Source organism: Balaenoptera acutorostrata, chromosome 3, assembly GCF_949987535.1.
Source record: "Balaenoptera acutorostrata chromosome 3, mBalAcu1.1, whole genome shotgun sequence".
Taxonomy (NCBI): Eukaryota; Metazoa; Chordata; class Mammalia; order Artiodactyla; family Balaenopteridae; genus Balaenoptera; species Balaenoptera acutorostrata.
The window spans coordinates 175,235,509-175,256,410 of NC_080066.1; the positions used below are offsets into that span (position 1 = coordinate 175,235,509).

The window sequence follows — 20,902 nt, forward strand, 5'->3', positions numbered from 1 at the left end:
AACTGTGCCTCAGCTCCCTTAGAAGGTAGAAACAGAGATGAGATTACCTATCCCCTGATGGTGAGAATTCGATAAAGCCCATGAACTGTTCCCATCCGTGTCAGCTATTATCGGTATCACGAGCCCTCCCCAAAAGTGAAAGCACACCGCTGCAGGCCAGGAAATAGGAAGGGGCTGAAGATTTGAGCTGGGCTCAGAAGAGGTCGGGCGGCTGGAGGGGGGCAGCCAGGGACAAAGATGGGGAGGGGGCAGTGAAGCATCAGAGGGGATGCCCCCCTGGTGTAAAGCCACTCCTTGAAAGAGGAGTCACTTCAAGTCCCGCTGGTAATTAAAAGTACACATGATTTTAAAACACGTTCTAAATGGATCCAAGTAACCGCTCCGCTTTTTTGGCCCTACAGCCCTGAATGAAGAAATCAGCCATTTCGAAAAGCGGAAGGTGTTTATTTTAGTGTCCACGGTGATGACCTGGGCGCGGTCCAAACCCCTGGACCCAGTAAGTAGTGTGCTGGCTTTTCTTTTATGCAACATTTCACCCCCGATTCCTTGTAATCGGCACGCGAGAACTTTCTACAGTGGATGGTGTATTCTTACACTCCTGAACCCTACCCCGTAATAAGCACTCTGCAGCGTTCACAGGCTCAAAGAACACTCCATTCTAAGGGGCCACATTGTTTTACAAGCCCCTTAGAAAAAAAAAGAAAATGCCGCCTAGTCAAGTATAACAATGCTTATCAATTTTTATTTTAAATGTATTGAAAGCCCTCTCTTTTAGACTTATTTAGACCTATATCTTTGTCATATACATTCCTGTGCATACATTAAAAGGAAAAATATAAGCAAAATACGGTGGTTATAGTATTCCCCAAACTTCTTCAAACTGAGTCCAGTTTCTCTGAATCACACCTGCATTCTGTCTGTTTTCACACAATAACTTAGTATAAAACCTGAGTCATGTCATTTATCTCTAGGTAGTTTCCTATAAAGCTCATGCTTATTATTTTGCGAAAAATACGGATTCAGAGTCATTCTTCTAGTATTGCTTATTTTCTCCCCTGAGACCAGATTTCCATTTGCTTCTCTGCCCCAATGCCTCTGTGCCTCTGAACTACCTTTTCATCTCAGTGCTGAGTCACACTATAATCTTTTTAAAGGCATCGTAAAAGGCAATTAGACCAACAGGCATAGTACCTAACTCAGTTTAAGGATGACAGTATGTGCTCAAGGTGACCCGAAGGTGACCCAGGCTCCAGCGAGGACAGCACGGATGCTTCTTGGCTGAGTACATTGTGATAAACCATTGATGACAAGACACATTCTAATTTCAGAGATGTTAAAATGTGAAACAAAAAATGCACATGTTAGACTCAATGGAATACATTATTTATAACAAGGAGATATTTAGGGATTTATCATACTTATTGCGTCAAAGGCCATTTGTTTGTTTAATTATCTCTCCCTCAGTGGACTGGGAGGTCTCTGAGGGCAGGGACCAGAGGTTTCCTGTCATTTTTTTTTTTTTATAGATTTCCTAAGCACTAGTGTTTTTTGTTTTTGTTTATTTATTTATTTATTTATTTATTTTTGGCTGTGTTGGGTCTTCGTTTCTGCACGAGGGCTTTCTCTAGTTGTGGCAAGTGGGGGCCACTCTTCATCACGGTGCGCGGGCCTCTCACTATCGCGGCCTCTCTTGTTGCGGAGCACAGGCTCCAGTCGCGCAGGCTCAGTAGCTGTGGCTCATGGGCCTAGTTGCTCCGCGGCATGTGGGATCTTCCCAGACCAGGGCTCGAACCCGTGTCCCCTGCATTGGCAGGCAGACTCTCAATCACTGCGCCACCAGGGCAGCCCTCCTGTCCTTTTCTTATAAAGCTCTCTCACCTACTCCATTTGGTTGCCATCATCTCAAGGAGCAGGCCAGTCATTTTATTCCTGTTGAAGTTCTATCCCTCAAAGAGTCTGGTAAAGTGTCTGCTACAAAACAATCATTGGTCATTTGACTGGCTGATCATTTTGCTGGCCTGATTGATCGTCATCACTCCTTCAGTTATAAACTAACTTGTACTGACTTAAGCAAAATGGGGATTTATTGACTCATATAACTGGTAAGTCCAATAATGGACTTCAGGCACAGCTGGATCTAGAGGCTTAAAAAATGTTCTCAGAACTAACCTACTCTTTTTCTTTATTCAACTGCTTCTTTTCCTCTCTGAGTAGGCTTCATTCTCAGGTAAGCTGTCCCCTCCTTCTGGCCCCCAGGAGCTCCCAGGCTTATATCCCTAGAACTTCGATTGTCTTTTCCATTTTGACCATGTCCCAACCCAGCACTGGAATATGCTGTTTTTCCAGGTCTTAGGTCACAGGTCAAACCCTAAACCAGTCACTGTGACCAGGGAAATGTAGAGCTCTGATTGGCCAGACCTGGGATCATGTACCCACTTCTAGAGGCAGGGATGATCACACCCAGCCCTGACCTCGCAGTCTAGATCAGCAAGCAAACTTGCCCTCTGCTTCCCATTGGGTTTGGCCAGTGGGAAACGCCAGTGAAGGATGGGGAAAATGAGAAGAGTGAGGTCACGGTATTATCCCTCCAGCTCCTTTCTGCCCAGTTGCTACTGGCCGGCTGAGCCTCTCAACCAAAGTCACAGCTCCTGCCAGGCAGCCTCTCCACCCTGCTCACCTCCAGGTCCTAATTATCACTGCGCCCTCTGTACTCTGGGACCTGCGAGTGGTACAGAGCGCCCTGTTACTGACTCCAGGGAATGTGATTTCCCTGTACCTGCCCACATCTTTGTAAATAGTCCTGTGATTAAACCCTCCTCAAATTACCCACGGTGAGTGTGCTAGTTCTTTCATGCTAGGACCCTGACTGATGCTTTATGGTTCATTGAAATCCGTCGAGCTTGTGAAAAGTCATGACTTTGTAATGCAACTCAAAAGAGAAAAGTGAATACTAGATTGGGGTCGACGCTGCTGTTTTCCGGTCAAACAGCCACCCTCCTGTCTTCCCATCAGAGTCCTGATTTGTTCAGGTGTCCACGCTGCCCACGGGACCCAGGGAAGGAAGCCTCTATCCCCAGCTCCAGGGGAAAAACTCCTAATTAATTCAAATGAGCCATTGCCTCCTTCCAGTTCAATCTCCAACAAACAGCTTAAGTGATCTTGTTAAAATATAATTCAGGGACTTCCCTGGTGGTGCAGTGGTTAAGAGTCTGCCTGCCAATGCAGGGGACATGGGTTCTTTCCCTGGTCTGGGAAGATCCCACATGCCACGGAGCGACTAGGCCCATGTGCCACAACTACTGAAGCCCGCACTCCCTAGAGCCCGCATGCTGCAACTACTGAGCCCACGCACCGCAACTGCTGAAGCCCGCATGCCAGGAGCCCGTGCTCCACAACGGGAGAGGCCACCACAATGAGAAGCCCACACACAGCAGCGAAGAGTAGCCCCCGCTCACCACAACTAGAGAAAGACCCAACGCAGCCAAATAAATAAATAAAATAAAATATAATTCAGATTGTGTTATAGTCCTGCTTAAAATGCTTAAGACCCTTCTATGCTCCTAGAATGAATCTAAACTCCTTCACATGGTCCACAAACCCTGGCAACCTGGCATTGCCTACCTTTTTTTTTTTAAAGGTTTTTATTTTAAATATTTATTTCTTTATTTGGCTGTGCTGGGTCTTAGTTGCGGCACGTGGGATCTTTAGTTGTGGCATGAGGGATCTAGTTCCCTGACCAGGGATCGAACCCAGGCCCCCTGCATTGGGAGCGTGGAGTCTTAACCACTGCACCGCCAGGGAAGTCCCCTGGCATTGCCTACCTCCTCCTCTATCAATCCCCAGCTTGGCTAAAGTCATTTCAGCCCTTCTTCCCATTTCTCAAATCTGCAATGATTGTTCTACCTCAGCGTCCTCAACCTTGTGTTTCTTCTGCCTCTCTGGTTAATTTCGTGTAAGCCCTGGACTCAGATGCTTTGGGCTGGTTATTTAACTTATACCAATGTGATGTGATTGAAAGGCTCCTGATTGGACTGTATATTTTAGAAATCCTACTCCAAATAGGACCTCTAAATCTGGATGGATTTGGGGGAAATCACTCTGTATCATGGATCTCAGTTTCTCCCTTTGATTCTCCAGGAAGTTTTTAGTTCATTGTCCTTCCATGGGAGGGGTGTACAGCAGGGTGAGTTGTGGAGACACTGAGTGCTGAACAGCTCAGTATAGGGAAATATTTTTCTTTTTCTTTCCTGATTCTTAGGGCAAACTGATATCTTATCCCATGAAGCCATTTTTTAAAGCCTGAGACAGAAACTTGCACATGGTATGTTCTCATTAACATGGGATGAATTTGAGGGAAAGAGGCAGTGTGGAAAAGAGAAAAAACACACACAATTTAGATTTAAAAAATGAGGGCTTCCCTGGTGGCACAGTGCTTAAGAATCCGCCTGCCAATGCAGGGGACACGGGATCGAACCCTGGTTCGGGAAGATCCCACATGCCGTGGAGCAGCTAAGCCTACGCACCACAACTACTGAAGCCCGCGCGCCTAGAGCCCGTGCTCCGCAACAAGAGAAGCCACCGCAATGAGAAGCCCGCGCACCACAACAAAGAGTAGCCCCCCGCTCTCCGCAACTAGAGAAAGCCCGCACGCAGCACAGAAGACCCAACACAGCCAAAAATAAATAAATGAAATTAATTAATTAATTAAAAATAAATAACTAAATAAAAGAACTAAAGACATTTTTTAAAAAAGACACATTAAGGGGCTTCCCTGGTGGCGCAGTGGTTGAGAATCTGCCTGCTAATGCAGGGGACACGGGTTCGAGCCCTGGTCTGGGAAGATCCCACATGCCACGGAGCAGCTGGGCCCGTGAGCCACAATTGCTGAGCCTGCGCGTCTGGAGCCTGTGCCCCGCGACGGGAGGGGCCGCGATAGAGAAAGGCCCGCGCACCGCGATGAAGAGCGGTCCCCGCACCGCGATGAAGAGTGGCCCCCGCTTGCCGCAACTGGAGAAAGCCCTCGCACGAACCGAAGACCCAACACAGCCAAAAATAAAATAAAATAAATAAATAAATAAATAAGAAAATCCTTAAAAAAAAAAAGACACATTAAAAAAAAAAGAAACTACACACATCACAAGAACTATTAAGAAATGGGTTTTTTAATGCCTTTATGGAATCACAGTGACAACATGTCACTGTCTCTACAAAATAAAAGAAGACATTAAAATTTTTAATTTTGTTTAAATTAAGTTTAAATGATAGAATCTGGCTAGCTAAAGCATTTTCAAGAGAATTAAATCACTATAAAAATAAGCAGTAGTTTTCAGAATGCTTTACTTGAGCTTAAAGGCACATAGTGTCCCTAGCATCTGCGGGCTTAGCAGTTTCCGTAGCTCTAACACATGGAGTTTGGCCTTTTTTCTCTCATAGGATGATTCTGAGATTCCATTTACTGAAGAGGATTATCGAAGAAGAAAGCACCATCCTAATTTTCTGGACCACATAAATGCTGAAAAAATGGTTCTCAAGTTTGGGAAAAAGGTAAGTCTCCAGTAGTAGAACCTTTAGGGTAAGAAAAGCTCTTTTGGAAGCAGCTTACAATGCACATGGTCAGGACTGTTCCACATACTCTACGTGTATCATGTCAGCTCGCTCCCCACTTCTGTATTTAGTTCCCACGTCCTTACACCCACAGAGCTCCGAGCTTCAGGCTCCCCCAAGAGGCACTGTCCCAGGTCCTGCCCCACGTTCTGTTCCAGCACCCTAAGATGGAAGCCTTGTATGGATTCCCCAGCAGAGCTCAAGCCCTCACCTCCTAAGGGGTCTGTAGGTCCAAAGAGTCCCTTGGTCCAGAAGAGGCAAGTAACTCAGAGTGGGAATGGGGAAGAGGGAACCACATTTCCCCTTTTTCCAGACTCGATCTCATTAGCTTCTTACAGCAACTCTGAAAAGTGCATATAAACCTCATCTTACAGGGAATTCCCTGCTGGTCCAGTGATTAGGACTCAGCGCTTTCACTGCTGAGGGCCCGGGTTCAATCCCTGGTCAGGGAACTAAAATCCCACAAGCCGAGCAGCCAAAATAAATAAATAAAAATAAAAATAAACCTCATCTTGCAAACAAGGAGACGGAAGCTTCCAGAGGTTAAGTAACTGGCTCAAGGTCGCATAGCTAGGATTTGCTGAGCAGTGTGCTGAGCACTTCTTAGCCTCGTCTGATCTACTCCTGACAACAACTGTCTCATGTACATACATAATTATTCCCATTTCACAAATGCAGACACTGTGGGAAAGAGCGGAGCTGGGATTCAAAGCTGGATCCATCAGATACCAAAGCCTGTGGGTTTTGTTCTTATTTTTTCCTGACTCCAAAACTCCGTCATTCAGTAGTTGATCCTGACACGTCCATGTCACTGATTACTGACACACCTCTAGCTGGGAAGTTCACGTAAACAAAAAGAAGAGCTTATTAGCCTTCTGTTGCAGCAAAAGTTATCATTTTGAAATCCATATATTATAAAATTGTTTTATTTCTCTTATCTTTTATCAAAATAGATGACAATGGTGATGAATAAGTAGTAACAGCTAAAAATTATTGAGGGCTTGCTTACCATGCACCAGGCACTGCGCCAGATGTATTACTTACAGTACCTCATGTAATCCTCCTATGTCTCATATGTAATCCTCACAATTCTGTGAATTAAGTGCTATCATCATCATCCTCATTTAACTTAGGTAGAATTTATACAAAACGCCTAAACCTCTAAAGGTTCCATCCACTGCGTTTTTCCCATTATCGGAAGACCTACAGTAGTGATATGTAATGATAGTTCTAAGATGACACCTAGTGGTCCCAGACGATATTACAGTAGGAACTTGGTCCTTCAATTCTGTCCTACTAGTAAATGTTTTTATTTTATTAAAAACATTTTTTTTTACTTGGCAATACAAACACTGTGAGTATAAAATATTTGAAGGAAAAAACATGGGATTAGGCATTCTAGTCCCTTTTCTACCCATTAACTTATGACCTTAGCCAAGTCATTCAACTTTTGGAGTTAAGTAAGTAAAATAAAGGGGTTAGACTAGAAAATCTAAATTTCTTCCAACTCCAAATCCTACAACTATATTATTTTATTAAACTTTGGACATTGCCCCAAATAGAAAATTCATGATTTCTTGATCATTTATTTCAAATTCACTGATTGAGAAGGCATGATCACACATGCAAAAATAATGGATGTGAATGATAGTCTAAAATGGAGAAATAGGGAATTCCCTGGTAGTCCAGTGGTTAGGACTCTGCGCTTCCATTGCAAGGGCCACGGGTTCGATCCCTGGTCTGGGAACTAAGATCCCACAAGCTGTGTGGCACAGCCAAAATAAATAAATAAATAAATTAAATAAATTAGAGAAATAGTGTCATCTTAATATTTTTTTTATCATAAAAACATTAAATATGTCCCATGCTCTAAATTATACGATCAAAATTTAATTTCAAAAATTATTTTTTTTAATCCCAAGCTTTCCTAATCACTCTTTTCTGAACAATTAATAAGATAAGGTTGATCTGGCCAACTTGGTCATCTTTAATAACCCTTCTGTAACCTAGTGTTTTTCATCAAATAGGTAGAACCTTGGAAGGAATCATTTAACTCATATCCGTTAAGATCTTGCTATGTAACAGGCACTGTGGCTAAGAGCTGACCTCACAGCCATGAACAAAACAGACGTGGTCTCTGCACTCCTGGGGCTGGATGTCCAGTGTTCATCAACTGTCACCACATGTGCAGTAATCACATTTATATTTACATGCTATATTATAAACACAAGAGGGTGGACCAGTTTAGTTTTTGAGGCAAGTTCATAGGCTTTTTAAATCCTTTGGGGCATTTTCACATCACTTTCCCTAGGACAGGTAGGAAGAGCCAGGGGACTGGGTCACCTTGTCCTTGCCTCTCTTATCCACTCATCCAGATGTACAGGAATGTAGGTCAGTTATGATGATATGGTTCCTCCTCAAAAAGCTCATTCAGAGACCCCAGTTCTTTCATATCAGGGATGAGGGTGTGTGTGAGGGGGGATTTTCTGGTCTCTACTTGGGTTCCATCCTCAGTTCATGATTGTCTCTTCAACTTACCAACATCCAACCTTCCCAAATCGAATCACAGTGGTGATGGAGGGTGTCTGTATTGATAATTCTACTTCTGACACCAACTACAGCGTTCTAATTGGATGATGAATTAGCAAGAAGAGGCCGGTCAGAGTACACATATGCTCACAAATCACACTCTCTCGGGTTAGATTAAATCCCCAGTGTAATTAACCAAAGATTAAAAATCTCAAGTGGGGCAGCTCATGAGTCAAATGTTTAATGGAACCTAAACAGATCTTTGTTGGTCATTGCACCTTTTATACTTGGACCTCACATTAGCAATACAGAAAAAATTGCACAAGCCATTGCATGAGTCTCTCTGGATTGTTAAGTTAAACATCATCAAAGCCACGTGGTTATTGGATTATGAGAGTGGAGAGCATCAGAGGAAGAGAATCAGTGCCCAGGTATCCCTAAGTATTACCTCTGCCTTAAGCTTTTCAACATGCCAAAAAGCCTGTTTCTACACAGTGTAGCTGCTAGTACCTTGATGACAGTAAAAAATAGTTGAGTATTGAGGCAAATTCTCCCAGCACCTAAATTACTCCTCCTGGATGAAGGGAACTCCATGTCTATTAAAATCCTCATATTAAGGCCCATCACCAAATTCCTTGGTTCTACGTATGTCCCCCTCCCCTACTAGGTAATTAAAGACCATCATGGAAGGACAGATTTTTACATCTTCCTTTGCCTTTAGGTGCCCGGCATGGCACTTAAAGGTGGTAAGTCTTCACAAATAATAAACTCTGGCTTTCATTTAATTGAGTCCCAATTAAATTTTAATACTGGTCAGTGGGGTTGAGTTCCCCGCCTTTTAAGAGATGCTCTTTTTGTCCTAAACAGTACACTAGGAGCTTGAAAGAGGTGATGAGACTTACTGAAGTGCTCATTTAAAATAATCACTAAAAATAATCTGATTCAATGTAGTTCATAATAATATATTTAGCTTTTTTCTTGCATTTTATCTAATAGGTCAGAAAATTTGCCACTTACGTAGTTGCTGCTGGACTTCAGTATGGAATGGAAGGAGGCATCTTACATGCTTTTTTTAAGGTATGACTTTTCCATGACTATAACTTTTTTTTTTAAGTGTTTTACATTAAGGTTACACAATTCGAAGGTTATATACTGGCTAGGCCCGTTTAATAGCAGAAAGTTAAGGAAAATATGGATGTCCAACATAACTACCTCTTTTTCTTGTATTTCCCACTCTCAGAATAATAAAGAAAAAAATGGATCTCCTTTCACTCATGAGACAAATGTTGATCCAGTGCCTGCCATGTACTAGAAACCATTGTAGATACTGGGAACACAACATAATAAAGTCCCTGCCCTTGTGGAGCTTACATTCTAGTGGGTGGAGAAGAAGAGTGATAGATAATAAACAAGTTAGCCAGTAAACAGAGTGTTTCAGATGTTGAAAAGTAATCTGGAAAACAATGAAGCAGAGAAAGGTAGATAGAGCATGTGGGGCTAGGGTTGGGGGGTTATGTCTTTATATGATGGTTGAGGAAGGCCTTTTTTTAAAAATTTTATTTAATTTTTATATTTATTTTACTGTAGTACAGTTGATTTACAATGTTGTGTTAATTTCTGCTATACAGCACAGTGATTCAGATATATATATAAATATATATTTGTATATATATAGATATTCTTTTTCATATTCTTTTCCATTATGGTTAATCACCAGATATTGAATCTAGTTTCCTGTGTTATACGGTAGGACCTTGTTGTTTATCCATTCTGTATATAATAGTTTGCATCTGCTAATCCCAAACTCCCACTCCATCCCTCCCACATCCCTCCTCTCCCTTGGCAACCACAAGTCTGTTCTCTATGTCTGTGAGTCTGTTTCTGTTTCGTAGATAAGTTCGTTTGTGTCATGTTTTAGATTCCACATATAAGTGATATCATATGGTATTTGTCTTTCTCTTTCCGACTTACTTCACTTAGTATTATCATCTCTAGGTCCATCCATGTTGCTGCAAATGGCATTATTTCATTCTTTTTTTATGTCTGAGTAGTATTCCATTGTATATATGTTGCACATCTTTATTCATTCATCTATCGATGGACATTTAGGTTGTTTCCACGTCGTGGCTATTGTGAATAGTGCTGCTATAAACATAGGGGTGCATGTATCTTTTTGAGTCATAGTTTTGTCTGGATATATGCCCAGGATTGCTGGATCATATGGCAACTCTATTTTTAGTTTTTTGAGGAACCTCCATACCGTTTTCCATAGTGGCTGCACCAATTTACATTCCCACCAACAGTGTAGGAGGGTTCCCTTTTCTCCGCACCCTCTCCAGCATTTGTTATATGTAGACTTTTTAATGATGGCCATTCTGACCAGTGTGAGGTGGTACCTCATTGTAGTTTTGATTTGCATTTCTTTAATAATTAGTTGAGCATCTTTTCATGTGAGGAGGGCCTTTCTAATGATGTGACATTTGAGCAGACAGTGAAAGGCAATGGGGAGCCAGCTACGTGGCTTCCTAGGGAAAGGCAGTGGGCATTGCAAGTGCAAAGAACCAGGGCAGAAACGTGCTGGCTGGGTTAAGGAGCAGCAAGAAGACCAATGTGGCTAAAAGTGCTGGAGGATGGTGGGTGATGGAGTCAAAGAGGTGATGGAGGAGCCAGGTGGATCCCAGCTTTGTAGCCCATTGTGAGGGTTTGGGCTTTTATTCTGAGTGGGTTGCGAAACAGACTATTTTGAGCATAGAAGTGGCCTAATCTGTCTTAAGTTTTCAAGGATAACGCTGTTCTTCTGCTGAGTTGAGAATGTACTGTAGGGGGGCAAGAGCAGGGTAGTGCCTAAGACCTGGGTGGAAATGGTGGAGATACTGAAGATTGTTGGGATTTGGGATGTTTTGAAGATGAAGCCAATGGGATTGGTTCAAAGCTTGGATGTAAGGGTGACAGAGAGAAAGTAAAAGATGACTTTAAGGATTTTGGTGCAAGTAACCGGAAGTAGGGAGTTGCTATTTACTGAGATGGGGAAAACTGGGAAGGGACAGATTAGGGCGAGGTATGCAATCAATGGGAAGTTCAGGAGCTCAGCTTAGACACGTTGAGTTTGAGATGGCTGACATCCAAGTGTCGATACTCAGCAGGGAGGGAGTTGGACGTTGCACTGGAAGGTGGGAGTTGCGTTTGGAGATTATGGAGGTAGTCAGGACTAGAGTTATAACCTTGGAAGCCATCAGCATATGGGTGGAATTTAAAACCATAAGACTGGATGACATCACGTAGAGAATGAGTATGGAGAAGAGAAGAGGTCTCAGGGCTGAGTCTTGGGACACTCCTATATTTGGAGATTTACAAGGATATGGGAGGGAGTCGGGAAAGGCAGCTGAGGAGGAGTTCCCAGTGAACCAAGAGGGGAGTGTGTAAAAAGACACGTGAAAGAAGTGTCTCTAAAACGAAATAATGACCAACCATGTCACACACTGCAGATAATCAAGTAAGATGAGACCTGAGGATTGACCTGGATATTTTTGGAATTGGGTAGAACAAAAGCCTGATATGAGTAGGTTCAAGAGGGAGCACGAAGAGAGGAAGTGGAGATGGTGAGAATAGAGAAGTATTCTGAGAGATTTTACTGTAAAATGGGGCAGAAAAAGAAAGCAGGAGCCAGAAAAAGAAGTATCAGGAAAGTGTTGACTGGTTGGTTTTTTAATACAAGAGATATGACAGCTGAAGAGGATGAGCTAAAGAAAGCTCTTTCTCTCTGCCCATGCTCAGCTCGCTTTTACCTACCTGACCACCGGATGCTGGCCTTCCAGGCCTCTGCCCGGGACCCTCTTGTCTTCTCCATCTACACTCTTTCCCTGGGTTGGGCTGTTCAAGTCCATGACTGGTGCCAATGACTCTCAGACGTCAGTCTCCAGCGGGACTCCCTCGCCTTAGTTCTCACTCTGCAGATCCATCACCTCAACTTGGATGTTTCACAAATCCAAACTACATCGACAATCACCCCCATACCTGCGGCTCCTCCAGGGCCCCACCTCAGAAAATTGGACCACCTTCCACCCAGCTGCGCCAATCAGAACCCAACTCCTTCCTCTTTCTCATCCATCACAAGATCCCCAAGTCCTCTAGAGACAACCTCCCCAATATCTCCCTTCTCTCCAACCCAACACGTCCAACTCCCTACCCAAAGGCTAGGAGAAACCCTCTCTTGTCCTCACCTGTCATGACCTCCGTCTCTTCATTTAAACTCTTACTTCCCATCGTCCCTTCACAAGGCAACCAAAGCAAATCCAATGATGTCACTTCCCTGCTTAAAACCCTTCAATGGTTGCCCCAAGTCCAAAATATCTTACAAGGTCCAGTGGGCTGCTGTGGCCCCCAACCCCTACCTCTTTCACGCTTGAAAAGCAATATAGAATCATCTAGTACATGACGGTTAAACAGTACCCAGACTATCTATTTATTTACTGAAATATTTAATGAAGGGAAAAGGCAAGGATTTGGACTCTGAAGATCAGGGTTCAAATCCAGTCTAAGGGACTCATCGGAAGTGTAATGTCCTGGAGGATACTTTATCCACTAAGCATTTCATCTACAGACTGATGATAATTACCCCCAGCCAGTGGGGGTAATTTTACATTTTAATTCTCACTTTTATGAGAATTAAAGACACCATGCATACTAGAGTATTTTCTTTCTATGTAGATGACCGCTAAAGACAGCTGATGAGATTATGATTTCTTGAAAAGTATTTCAGCCCTGAGGTTGCACTTTATTTCTCTTAATAGGATTTGATCAGCAGCTAAATCTCATCAGAACTGATTTACAAAACATCTTGAGGCTATTATTTCATCGGATAGATAGATCTTTTTGGATGCCTCTGACTATGGCTCTGTCTGTGAGCTGTAATAGTCAGGCACACATAACTGGGGAAAATATGCTTTTGCTTTTCTTTCTTTTAGCTAGCTTGGTCGGGTGAGGTCCCTGCATTACCAGTTTTTGGAGATGGAACAAATGTAATTCCAGCAATTCATGTTCTTGATCTAGCAGGGTAAGTATTCTACCAGATATATGACTTCCCGAGAATTAGTTGACTACCATGTGTGTTTCTTACCAAGTGCTAAGACCCGCACGTGTATTATTGTATTTCTTCTTCCAGCAACCCCAAGCAGAAGGTACTTTTATCATCTCCACTTTGCATCTGATGAAATAGTGTCCATCAGCTAAAAGCTCCACACTTCTGAGAGCAAGTTCAAGTTCACCTTTTAGAAACCTTACCAGCAGAATAGCATGTCTTCCAATTTGGGAAAAGAACTCTTTATATGCATTCTGGGGACCCGGCCCTTTGTCCCAGATGAGACTAATACGTCCAGCCCACCAACTTAAATTCCAGAAATTTGTGAACTATAAACCAGAAGCTTTTTTTCTTTTTTTTTTTTGGCAATTGTTAAGTGATGTTAACACGTGTTTATCAGACTCACAGAGTATCCCCAGGTCCCCTTCTCCTTCTTTGCAGACACTGACTTAAACACTAAGTCAGGGATAGGGTTCGCTTTATTTGCAGTTCATCGCTTCTACATTTCGAGTTCCAGGGGCTTTATTCTGTCAACTCCTCGGCTCACCCCACAGGAGGGAGTAGCACCTCTCTGGGATTCTTTCTGGTTTCTAGATCCCCCCACCTCTTTCTCTCATCCACCAGCCACTATTAAATTAGTCTCAATCCCAGGCGGATTTACAGATTTACTGGGAAACAATGAAGCTTAAACTTCAGGACCCTCCCCTGCATGGGTCCCTTCCACGCCCCTAAACTTCATTTTCATTATTGTTCTCAAAGAGGGATTCCCTAAGTTGTCTAAGCTTCGGACTCCACACAAAACCTAGATCTGCTCCAGCCAACATTGACACTGGACACGGCAGGGCTGACACGGACCCTTTTTTCCTGCAGAGGTTTTACATGATTACATTACCAGGTTTTAAAGTTGTGAAAGAATCTTACATTATTAAATTAATTAAATTATTCCCATTACACGAGGACTCGGGGGCCCTTGCGGTAGCATTTTTTCCCAACAAGTTTCTTGAAGATTGTCAAATATTTAACAAAGAAAGAAGCTACAAGAGGAAATGTTCTGTGAGATTAATATAAAACAAATATGAAATGGATATTTAGACAGGTGCGTTTGTTTTATTTTCATTTGACTGAAAAGGAAGCTGAGATGGAGGTAGAATTTACAGTCTGGTGACAGTTTTCCATTCACTATTGTTTCTCTGGAATTTTTTTCATCTGTATTCAAATCCCTGTTCTGCCTCTCACTAGCTGTGTGAATTTGGGAAAGTTGCTTAACCCCTTTGGGTCTGATTTTCTCATTTGTGAGATGCGGATGATAATAGCCTTATCTGATAGGTTTGTTCTGAGAATTCCATGGGGTAACACCTGGAAAGCCCACAGCACAGGCCTGACGGAGTTCAGCCCTCAGACATGTTGCCCATCATTCATAATTAATCCAGGGTAGGAAATGTAAGCCACTCCGTGCTATGTGACTTAAGGAGCTACAGCTTCTGTGAATCTGTGTTTTACTTTGTGAAACACCTTCCCCAAAGCATTGCTTTGGGACTTTAATGAGCCACTGGGTAAGCGGACTTCATCAACGCAAGTCCTGTCGGGGCTCAGCTACTCTTGTACTTGGGGCGAATCTGGAGCCAGGTGGACCTGGCTTCCAACCCGGCCCTTCTACCTTCCCATTAGCTCTTCAGCCCGAGAAGTGTCACTTAACTCTTTACCAGCTTCCTTCACTGTAGAGTGGGGACCATCATCCCAACCCTGACCTTGCTGGAAATAAGATAATTGCTAAATCACCAAACCTGGCATCTGGCCCATGGGGGTGGCATCCAGTGAATTCTCTTTACTACATCTCCTTTGTTTATTCCCTCTGGGGCTGATGTCCCCTGGCGGTCTGCAGAGTGATACAGAACGTCATAGACCACGTGCCAAAGTTCCGTTACCTCGTGGCTGTGGACGAGTCAGTTCATACGCTGGAAGACTTTGTCAAGGTATAGCCATGTCCTCCCAGGTTGGATGGCATCTCTTAAATCATTTTACCCTCGCCCCCACCCCCGCCAAAGTATTATAATTATGGAATCAGGAGTGCTAACAAGACCGGGGACTCCTAAAATACAACATCCTTAAACCCAAGCTTGCTATTTGTATCTGCAGTATATGTATTGGGAAATTACAACCACAATGTTTTTTTCTCCAGTATATGCATGGAGGGGAGCAAAAAAAGTCCACTGTAGGGCTCACACACACACACAAATCACACACCGCGATACTAAAATCTATCTGTGACTTGTTCCTCAAAGTACTCATATGGTCAAGTTCACCAAACCTACTGGCGGCTTCCAGGAGCTCTGTGTCTCTGAGGGCCCCCTTTCCTATCTGGGCTGCTCTGGCTAAAGCCACCTGTCACCTTACGGCCCAGCTGGCCCAGCCAGTGCAGCCTTCTCTCGCCCTTTCCTTGGCCACCCCTACTAATTTTTAAGATTCAGCTCAGACATCTTCCTCTGCACCCTCCTGGCTCCATCCCACCTCCCCCATGGGCAAGCACCTCTCTTCCAGACGCCTAGCATCAGACAATACACACAAGCATCTGTCTCTCCCTTTTCAGACTGGGGGCTCCCTGAGGGCAGAGATTGGGCCTTATTCATCTCTGTGCTCGTCTACGTGTGGAACAAATACACCAGTGAATACCCTCAGGGATCTCCCCCATTGCTTTTCAAAATTTTTTTTTTGTATTCAGTTATGTTTATATTCATTTGAGAAATTTTATATTGAAATCTTACAGGTCAACCAAATAATAATTCTATTTTTCCCTAACAGTGCATCAGCAAAAGTACTGGCCCTGGGAAAATCCAGAAAGTACCCAAAGAAAATGCTTTCCTAACCAAGGACTTAACAGTTAGTATATAAGAGATTCTTCTTTTCTACTCTTGTCCTGAAGGTGTTGGTTCTTGAGTCAGAAGACCTGGCCTCCAAGTTCATTTCAGCTCCTCCTGCACCGCTGAGAGTCTTACCTATCGCAACTTCCTCTTCACCTCTGTGAGCCTGTTGTTTTTTGTTTTTTCTTTTTTTGAAAAACTCTCAGAGGTTGTGGTCAGAAAACGTATTTGAAAGCTGTCTGATGTGTAAAATGCTATACAAACACTGGGTGTTGCTCTCTTTGGCCTCTTTCAAAAATTCAAACAGGAGGCTGAATTTCTGATTCCATCACAGCAGCAACGAAAGTACAGTTTTAGTCATGCAGTGCATTCTTCCAGCTTGTTTTAGAATATAATATTTTTAGGAATAAATTGCAACAAAACAGTGCATGGGAACATGTTTCTGAAAGAACTGATATCATTGGTTGCCTCTGCGGAGCAGAGCTGGGTGGGTGGTGATGGGGACCAGAGGGAGTGCTTTCCCCTCTACTTTTTTTTTTAATTGAAATATAGTTGATTTCCAATGTTGTGTTAGTTTCAGGTGTACAGCAAAGTGATTCAGTTATACATATATATATATATTTTTTTTTTTTTTTCAGATTCTTTTCCCTTATAGGTTATTACAAAATACTGAGTAGAGTTCCCTGTGCTATACAGTAGGTCCTTGTTGGTTATCTATTTTATATACGGTAGTGTGTATAAGTTTCCCCTATACTTTTTGGATTTTGCCCCTATACTTTTTGTTCTTTTGGATTTTGAACCGTGTGATTGCACTACTCAAAAAATAGGTAGTATTAAAATTTGTAAAAAAAAAACAAAAAAAAGGAAGAAGGAAACCTTCCACTTGGGCTTCTAGTATCTCCCTACTCTTTGAGTTGCTTGTGTCACTGTACAAGCCAGGATGCTGCCCGTCACAAGAGAGGAGATGTGGGGGAAGTTTAGGGTCACAGAGTCTCACAGCAGGTGCTCTGTCAAAACTTAGAGCTGCGTTAGTTGACGGCCATGTTTAGTGAATGTGTTCATATTTTTTTCTTCAGTAACTTCAGTGATTTGGGTTTGTTATAACTCTCAAGTGGGAAAAAAAAAAAAGGACAAATCTCTAATGTTCCTTTATCTCTTAGCAAGAGGATATTGACCATTTACTGGTCAATTTGAGAATGGAAACACTCTTTGTGAAGGAAAATTTTAACATTCGATGGTTCGCCCAAGCAGGATTTGTGGAAAATATCAACAGTATCCTCAAAGAGTACAAGCAAAGCAGAAGATTATTGGTAACTATAACCACTTCCTGTTTAAGCTTCTGATTTAAGCAAAGTAAATGAAACTTCTGGTGTAATTACACCAATGAAAGTACTTTTTCAAATGTCTGAATTTCTAAATTCAAGTTCTTTTTCAACCTTTTTTTTTTTTTGGCCACACCACGCAGCTTGCGGGATCCTAGTTCCCCAACCAGGGATCAAACCCGTGCCCCCTGCAGTGAAAGCGTGGAGTCCTAACCACTGGACCACCAGGGAATTCCCTCAAGTTCTTTTTCAAATTTGACCTATTGCCCAGGCCAAAAAAATCTACCTCTATACTCTATTGATACTTGCCAACTGAATATTAAAAATTTTTAAGTTGACAGAGATGATTGTTATGCTTGACACAAATTGAACATGACAGTAAGCCCCAGACTGATTGTCACGGAGTTGTCCCTATAAGGGAAAATGTCTGGTACCTTACTGGTCTGCCTGTTTCACCCCGGGTATACATCTGGGAAAGGGTAGGTAGGAGGTTGGGGACGTCTGATGATTACTTTGATCTTTTCTTGTTGGCCAGGGGATTTGCCAGTCATTTTAATCACCACAACTTTTCATAGATATTCGTATCTACATATTATAGACGAGGAAACCAAGGCTCAGAAGATGGAGCAATTTCTTCAAGGTCACACAGCTAGTCAGGGATTCAGATTCGCTAAGATGCCAACTTAGCTAGAATGGCCTTACAATGGAGACTCCACACACCCCTCTCTGAAATCAGGTAAATGCAGCGCTTGCCCAGATCTTTGGATTTATCCCAGGGAGGCATTCCAAAGATGAGAGTAAATATGACATGAGAAGGCATTCTGAAAACTATAGTCTATGAGTAACAGACGCCATCAGAGTTGAATTGCCATCATGCATGGAAATACTGCATAAAAGCAAGTAGAGTTGCCATTGTATCCTAAGAACCATATTCTCCTGAAAAGCATGCCTTGTTGAGAATCAGTAAAAGATGTGCCGCTTTAAAAACTAGAAAGAAAAAATTAAAAAAAAAAATGTTAAGTAAGTAATTAAAAAAAAAAAAAAAGATGTACCACTTTGCAAAAGAAACAATGATCCGAGACTTCCCTGGTGGTTCAGTGGTTAAGACTCTGCACTTCCAGTGCTTCCACTGCAGGGGGCGCCGGTTTGATCCCTGGCTGGAGAACTAAGATCCCACATGCTGTGTGGCACGGCCAAAAATTTTTTTAAAAATTTAAAAAAAAAGAAACAACGATCCTTTTAAGCATCTGAGACACCCACGATGGCTCTACTTGGAGACTGTCCCGAGGCACAGAGCAACCTGAGAGGTTAGACTAGTGCTGTCGTTTGTGGGTCAACGTAAAACAACACCCAGTCAGAGCAGAGACGGGACAAGACACCTTAAAGAGACCATAAGGTTCCTGATTAGCAAAACTGGACAGGACATGATAGAAGGAGTAAGCATATCTAAAAATTAAACTGAGTCTATCCATCCCTGGGGGCATTGGTCAGCTTGGCAGCATAGAACCGGAAACACGACCAAGGACAATGTAGACAGTGCCACACCAGCGACATCCAGCAAGATGCAGCCTCAAGCCAAGGGCCTCCACAACTCCAGTTCCTTTAGCAAGCCAAAGTCATCCCCGTGCAGACAGGTGCATCCAATCACCTTGACCTAATACCATTCAACAGTCCATTCATCCAGCTCTCCTTGGTCTGATCAAAGCTCATCAAGCTACTTTCTAAACGTGTCTGCCTTGAGGGGTAAATGTGCCAGACACGTGCACTTAGAGTGTTCTGAGTTCAGTGGCAACCCTACTTCTCATTATGACTGAATAAACTACCATTCTGGTTTTGTACCCGGATGAGGTGAGCTTACCCCTGGAGACAGGTCCGCCCTTGGTGTGTGGATGAAACAAGGCACATGAACCTGTCCAGTTGACAGCCGGACCTCAGGCCTTGGTGACTGCACCATGCCTACCTCGGAGCCCAGCCCTGTCCATCAAGACTCAGCTCCAGAGATGCTCTCCTGACCGCTGGTACCCTCCACTGCCCGCCATCTTGGTCATTGCCATCACCCCGAGAGAGCCTGTCCCTAAGCAGACAGGGTCATTCACGTCCACCACGCCCTACCCAGCACCACTGCAGTAGCCCTGCTCACTCCCTTCACAGCCTTGGCTTCCTCATCTGACAAATAGTAGTAATAACAATAGTAGTAGTATTGATAATAATGATGGTAGTAATAATAACGATAACCAACTCTGTGCATGAAATTATGTAGTCTTTAAGCACATGGACACTCTGCCCATGGAAATGCTTTTCAATGGCATGATTTAAAAAAAAATTTTTTTTTTAATTTAAAATTTTAAAAATTTGCCTTGCAAAACACCAGGCTTTAGTTTCACAACTGTTTGGACCATTTTGAAAGAAATGACTATTTGTCAACGATGTTTTTATTTCTATTAGAAATAAACATTTGCTCACCAGTTATGAATGTGATGAGCTTCTAGAAACTTTTTTTAAAAATGAGTGTATTTTTCAGATGTAGAGAACAAACGTATGGACACCAAGGGCAGGAAAGCGGGGGGTTCAGGGGTGGGGTGCGGTGGTGGTGGTGGGATGAATTGGGAGATTGGAATTGACATATATACACTAATATGTATAAGATAAATAACTAATAAAAAATAAAATTTAAAAAAATGGGTGTATTTTTAAAAACTAGGATAAATTAACTGTTTTCATTTATTTTTATTATTTTTTTAAATTAACTGTTTTTAAAAAGAAAAGTTTAATTAAAGACCAGGTTTAGTCCAGAAACAATGTTCATCAGGCAATAAATTAAGCACCCTGCATAGTGGACCAGAAATTCTATTTCTCTGCTGCCTTTACAGGAGTAGCACCACAAAGGTGAAACTGGTAGCATGTGATGCTTGAGTACTTGGTTCACATCCTGCTGAGTGTCGTGTGCCCCGTGCCCAGCTCAGGGCACGTAGTGGATGCTCATTAAACACCAGGAGGAAGTGACTCTGGGGTCTTGATGGAGGAGTGAGAGTCAGCCTGCAGGATCCTGAGACTTAAAAGGGCCGACTCTTGAAGTAAAGAACACTGTCTAGCTACAGATGGTTCAGAGCTCCCTGTATGATGCTTATTCTCCTCTTTTAGCCCATCAAAATTTGCATTCTTGGTCCTCCTGCTGTGGGAAAATCCAGCATCGCTGAAGTGTTGTCCAAATACTACAAATTGCATCACATTAAATTGAAGGATGTCATTTCCGAAGCCATAGCAAAACTGGTAACACTTTTAACTACTTTACTGGGAATTTTTATATTTTAAAAATGCTTTGTCTTAGTCATAATTAAGAAATCACTAATTTTCCATGGCATCCTACAAAGAGATTTGTTATTTTAATTGGATTTTGTTGTTGGCTCCATTATGAAAACACAGAAACCCACATGGCTTTTCCTCTGGAAGCGTCTTTCACGGGTTGCCCTTAAAATTTAGCCTTTCTCCAGCTGTTGCTCAAAATATATCTT

The 20,902-nt window shown here is 42.7% G+C and overlaps 1 protein-coding gene across 2 annotated transcripts in view; it reads left to right on the forward strand.

The window, feature by feature from the left end:
• AK7 (adenylate kinase 7) overlaps positions 1 to 20,902 on the forward strand; it is a 56,703-nt gene that overhangs the window by 15,235 nt on the left and 20,566 nt on the right. For both annotated transcript variants that reach the window (XM_057544674.1, XM_057544675.1), the window contains exons 4-11: positions 402 to 496; positions 5,434 to 5,544; positions 9,130 to 9,210; positions 13,098 to 13,186; positions 15,093 to 15,183; positions 16,010 to 16,087; positions 17,229 to 17,378; positions 20,532 to 20,660. In XM_057544674.1, coding sequence (XP_057400657.1) covers positions 402 to 496; positions 5,434 to 5,544; positions 9,130 to 9,210; positions 13,098 to 13,186; positions 15,093 to 15,183; positions 16,010 to 16,087; positions 17,229 to 17,378; positions 20,532 to 20,660 — 824 coding nt within the window. The remainder of the gene's footprint in view (positions 1 to 401; positions 497 to 5,433; positions 5,545 to 9,129; positions 9,211 to 13,097; positions 13,187 to 15,092; positions 15,184 to 16,009; positions 16,088 to 17,228; positions 17,379 to 20,531; positions 20,661 to 20,902) is intronic.